Source organism: Anguilla rostrata, chromosome 12, assembly GCF_018555375.3.
Source record: "Anguilla rostrata isolate EN2019 chromosome 12, ASM1855537v3, whole genome shotgun sequence".
Taxonomy (NCBI): domain Eukaryota; kingdom Metazoa; phylum Chordata; class Actinopteri; order Anguilliformes; family Anguillidae; genus Anguilla; species Anguilla rostrata.
The window spans coordinates 7,538,084-7,543,083 of NC_057944.1; the positions used below are offsets into that span (position 1 = coordinate 7,538,084).

General features: G+C 59.4%; 1 protein-coding gene across 10 annotated transcripts in view; it reads left to right on the forward strand.

The window, feature by feature from the left end:
• LOC135235652 (BCAS3 microtubule associated cell migration factor-like) overlaps nucleotides 1-5,000 on the forward strand; it is a 170,077-nt gene that overhangs the window by 82,112 nt on the left and 82,965 nt on the right. For all 10 annotated transcript variants that reach the window (XM_064301346.1, XM_064301348.1, XM_064301349.1 and 7 more), the window contains 2 exons: nucleotides 1,702-1,898; nucleotides 2,656-2,750. In XM_064301346.1, coding sequence (XP_064157416.1) covers nucleotides 1,702-1,898; nucleotides 2,656-2,750 — 292 coding nt within the window. The remainder of the gene's footprint in view (nucleotides 1-1,701; nucleotides 1,899-2,655; nucleotides 2,751-5,000) is intronic.

The following is a 5,000-nucleotide window of genomic DNA, read 5'->3' on the forward strand; positions in this document are numbered from 1 at the left end:
GCTGTGTGCTCAGTGTGCTCAGGGTTGGTGGGTGGAGAGGGTCACTGTGTGCTCAGCGTGCTCAGTGTTGGCGGGTGGAGAGGGTCACTGCGTGCTCAGTGTGCTCAGTGTGCTCTGTGTTGGCGGGTGGAGAGGGTCGCTGCTGTGTGCTCAGTGTGCTGAGTGTTGGCGGGTGGAGAGGGTCGCTGTGTGCTCAGTGTGCTCAGTGTGCTGAGTGTTGGTGGGTGGAGAGGGTCGCTGCGTGCTCAGTGTGCTCAGTGTTGGCGGGTGGAGAGGGTCGCTGTGTGCTCAGTGTGCTCAGTGTGCTGAGTGTTGGCGGGTGGAGAGGGTCGCTGTGTGCTCAGCGTGCTCAGTGTGCTCAGTGTTGGCGGGGTGGAGAGGGTCGCTGTGTGCTCAGCGTGCTCAGTGTGCTCAGTGTGCTCAGTGTTGGCGGGTGGAGAGGGTCGCTGTGTGCTCAGTGTGCTCAGTGTTGGCGGGTGGAGAGGGTCGCTGTGTGCTCAGCGTGCTCAGTGTGCTCAGTGTGCTCAGTGTTGGCGGGTGGAGAGGGTCGCTGCGTGCTCAGTGTGCTCAGTGTTGGCGGGTGGAGAGGGTCGCTGTGTGCTCAGTGTGCTCAGTGTTGGCGGGTGGAGAGGGTCGCTGCGTGCTCAGTGTGCTCAGTGTTGGCGGGTGGAGAGGGTCGCTGCATGCTCAGTGTGCTCAGTGTGCTCAGTGTTGGTGGGTGGAGAGGGTCGCTGCGTGCTCAGTGTGCTCAGTGTGCTCAGTGTGCTTAGTGTTGGCGGGTGGAGAGGGTCGCTGTGTGCTCAGTGTGCTCAGTGTTGGCGGGTGGAGAGGGTCGCTGTGTGCTCAGTGTGCTCAGTGTTGGCGGGTGGAGAGGGTCGCTGCGTGCTCAGTGTGCTCAGTGTGCTCAGTGTTGGTGGGTGGAGAGGGTCGCTGCGTGCTCAGTGTGCTCAGTGTGCTCAGTGTGCTCAGTGTGCTCAGTGTTGGCGGGTGGAGAGGGTCGCTGTGTGCTCAGTGTGCTCAGTGTTGGTGGGTGGAGAGGGTCGCTGTGTGCTCAGTGTGCTCAGTGTGCTCAGTGTTGGCGGGTGGAGAGGGTCGCTGTGTGCTCAGTGTGCTCAGTGTGCTCAGTGTTGGCGGGTGGAGCAAGGTCACTGCGTGCTCAGTGTGCTCAGTGTGCTCAGTGTTGGCGGGTGGAGAGGGTCGCTGTGTGCTCAGTGTTGGTGGGTGGAGAGGGTCGCTGCTGTGTGCTCAGTGTGCTCAGTGTTGGCGGGTGGAGAGGGTCGCTGCGTGCTCAGTGTGCTCAGTGTTGGCGGGTGGAGAGGGTCGCTGCGTGCTCAGTGTGCTGAGTGTTGGCGGGTGGAGAGGGTCGCTGCGTGCTCAGTGTGCTCAGTGTGCTCAGTGTTGGCGGGTGGAGAGGGTCGCTGCGTGCTCAGTGTGCTCAGTGTGCTGAGTGTTGGCGGGTGGACAGGGTCGCTGTGTGCTCAGTGTGCTGAGTGTTGGCGGGTGGAGAGGGTCGCTGTGTGCTCAGTGTGCTCAGTGTTGGCGGGTGGAGAGGGTCGCTGCGTGCTCAGTGTGCTCAGTGTGCTCAGTGTTGGCGGGTGGAGAGGGCCGCTGCGTGCTCAGTGTGCTCAGTGTTGGCGGGTGGAGAGGGCCGCTGCGTGCTCAGTGTGCTCAGCGTGCTCAGTCCTGCGCTCGGGCCCGCAGGTGGAGATCGTGACGCACACGGGGCCCCACCGGCGCCTGTGGATGGGCCCCCAGTTCCAGTTCAAGACGCTGCACCCGTCGGGCCAGACCACGGTCATCTCCTCCAGCTCCTCCGTGCTGCAGTCCCACGGGCCCAGCGACTCCCAGCAGCCCCTGCTCGACTTCGACACCGAGGCCCTGGACCTGCACAGCCTGCGGTGCGCACCGCCACGGACGCCGCTCCTACGCACTGACTCTGAACTACGCACTACAGCTACGCACTGACTCTGAACTATGCACTACAGCTACGCACTGACTCTGAACTACGCACTACAGCTACGCACTGACTCTGAACTACGCGCTACAGCTACGCACTGACTCTGAACTACGCACTACAGCTACGCACTGACACTATACCTCCGCAGTGACCCTACACCTACGCACTGGCTCTGAACTACGCACTACAGCTGCGCACTGACTTTAAACTACGCACTGTGACCCTGCAGCTAGGCACTGTCTCTAAACTACGCACTACAGCTCAGCTACGCACTGACACTGCACCTATGCACTGACTCTAAACTACACACTGTGACCCTGCAGCTACGCACTGTCTCTAAACTACGCACTACAGCTCAGCTACGCACTGACACTGCACCTATGCACTGACTCTAAACTACGCACTATGACCCTGCAGCTACGCACTGACACTACACCTGCGCACTGACCGTACACTACGCAGTGACCCTACACCTACACACTAACCCTAAACTACGCAGTGACCCTACACCTACACACTGACCCTAAACTACGCAATGACCCTACACCTACACACTGACCCTAAACTACGCCCTGACACTACACCTGCGCACTGACGATACGCCTATGCACAGACCCTAAACTACGCAGTGACCCTAAACTACACGCTGAGCCTCGGTGTGGAACTGATGGGGGGGCGTGTCCGTGTCTGTGCTACAGGATTCAGCCTGTGCGCTCGGAGCCAGTGAGCATGCCCGGCTCCTCCTCCCGGCTCGGAACTGAGAGGCGGGGCCAGTCCATCGACGGGGGGTCAGGTAGGAGACCTACTGCTTTATTCTCCATCAGCTGTGTGTGTGTGTGCGCGCACGCGTGCGTGTGTTAGTGAGCGTGTGTGTGTGTGTGTGTATGTGTGAGTGTGTTAGTATAGGTGTGTGCGTGTGTGTGTGTGTGCATGTGCGTGTGAGTGCGTGTGTGTGTATGTGTGAGTGTGTGTGAGTGTGTTAGTATAGGTGTGTGTGCGTGTGCGCGTGTGTGCGTGCGATCGATCCGTGATGTGCTTGTACAGGTCCACAGTGTTTTCTATATTCACTGGCTTAATTTATAGCATTAAACTACATTTTCTGATAGAACCACGCCACTGGGGTCCTCCTTGTGTGGTCATTTGTCTGAGTTCTTCAGCAATAAATTCTTATGCTGTAGTTTCTAACCAACCAAAAGCCGCTCTCATAATTCTCGGTCTAGTAAACCGATGACAGGGTAATGTGTGTTTTTGCTGAAAGTTGTGTAAGTTGCTCTGGAGACAAGCGTCTGCTAAATGCCAGTAATGCAGTGTAATGTGTTTATGTGTGTAATTGCCATTGTCAGTTGTAAGCTGGTGCGTTGTGGGCAGTTCATTTCTCCTGCTGGGGGGTTTCCTCCAGTCACATTAAGCTGGAGTTTGACTGTCACATAGACCCCGTGTCACATTTGGAGTTTTTTAACTGGCGGGTTTTGACTGGAAGGGTGGAAGTTGTGGCGATGTTTGTGTCAGCAGTGGGACGCAGGTTACTTGCGATGGTCCGGCTGAGTGTGTGTTTTTCCCCCCGGACCTGCTCGGTGTGGCTCCGCTGTGAACCAGGAAGCGGTTTCTCCTCCGTGCGTTTGAGTTCAGGTTGTCACGGGCGATGCTCGCCAGCCTGCGTTTGATTGGTCGGACGCGCCCCCTCTTATTGGTGCATCGCCTCGTGTTACCTTTCCGAAGGGCGGGTTGATCACAGCGGCTCGCTGCGGTCTGCGGCTCGCTTCCTGTTGAGAGCGTCAGCGACAACGGGGCGGTGATGTCACCGCGTGACTGCAGAGATGCCCCGCCCCTAAAATTCAGCCTCCGCGTCACGCTTTACCTTTTTACCTCATTTTATTCCTTCATCAAAGTTTTATGTGCTGCAGAGTCAAAGTAACACAAAGTTACTAACGACCTTACACAGTGCTGTTTCTCTCTCTCACATACACACACACATGCACACACACACACACACACACACACCCAGCCCTGTCTGGCGCTATCCAATGTCCCCATTATGGGTAAGGAGGTGAGGCAGAATGGGCTGATATTGATCAGTGTGGAGTGGAATGCGTGATGTCATTCACGCAGGTCAGCTCTGCCATGTGGGCGTGGCCAAGGACACAAAGCAAACCTTGTGCGTGTGTGTGTGTGTGTGTGTGTGTGTTTGGGGGGGGCAGCAGGTCGCTGGGCCTGGGGGCTGCTCGGACTTCCTGTTCCCATCACCCCTATGAAGGGGGGGTCGTGCGGCCTCAGTCCACGGTTGAGCGCAGAGGGCGGGGCAGTGCGTGGGGGGGGGGGACTGCAGGTAATGGATCCAGTCCAGAGAGCCTGAAATCACCTGCTCAGGTATAAAGGCCACAGCCGGGATCCAGGGGGGGGTGTCACGTGATCCCTGCCACAATAGAGGCCTTTTTTTCGGCAGCGCTGACAGGGGGCTCGGTCCCGTGACCCCCCGGGGGCACCTGCCTGCCTTCCCACCCCCGGGGCGGCCGAACCGCCCCTTCCCCCCCGGTCTCGGGCTCGGGTTCGGGTTCGGACAGGAAACGCACGCCGCGCCTTCAGAGTCTAGTTATTCCTCTCTTCCGCCGCTCACTCGCTCCGGGGAGTCACGGAAACGGCCCCCGAGCGCACCGAGGGATTATAAGGGCGGCCGCGTCCGCACGCCGCCTGGTCACCTGACCTCACCGCGTGGGCTTTCCGGAACCACCGGTCCGAGGAGGAGGAAGAGGAGGAGGAGGAGGAGACGTGGCGGCGCTCGTGGCCCCGGATTCGCTCAGCGCGGGAGTTAAAGTCCGGGGCGCTCTGGTGCGGCGTTCCGGTTGAATACCCCGACCCCCTGACCCCCTGACCCCCTGACCCTTGACCCCCCCTGACCCCCGGTGTGTAGCAGTGGCGGGGTGATTTCCTGTGCAGGTGAGCGTCGGCGTGGGGGAGATGCTATCTGCTTACCTGCAGGCCCGGCCCCCACAGAGGCTGCCTTTGTGCGCTCGTTAGCGGGCCGGTTAGCCCTAGCGGCCGATCC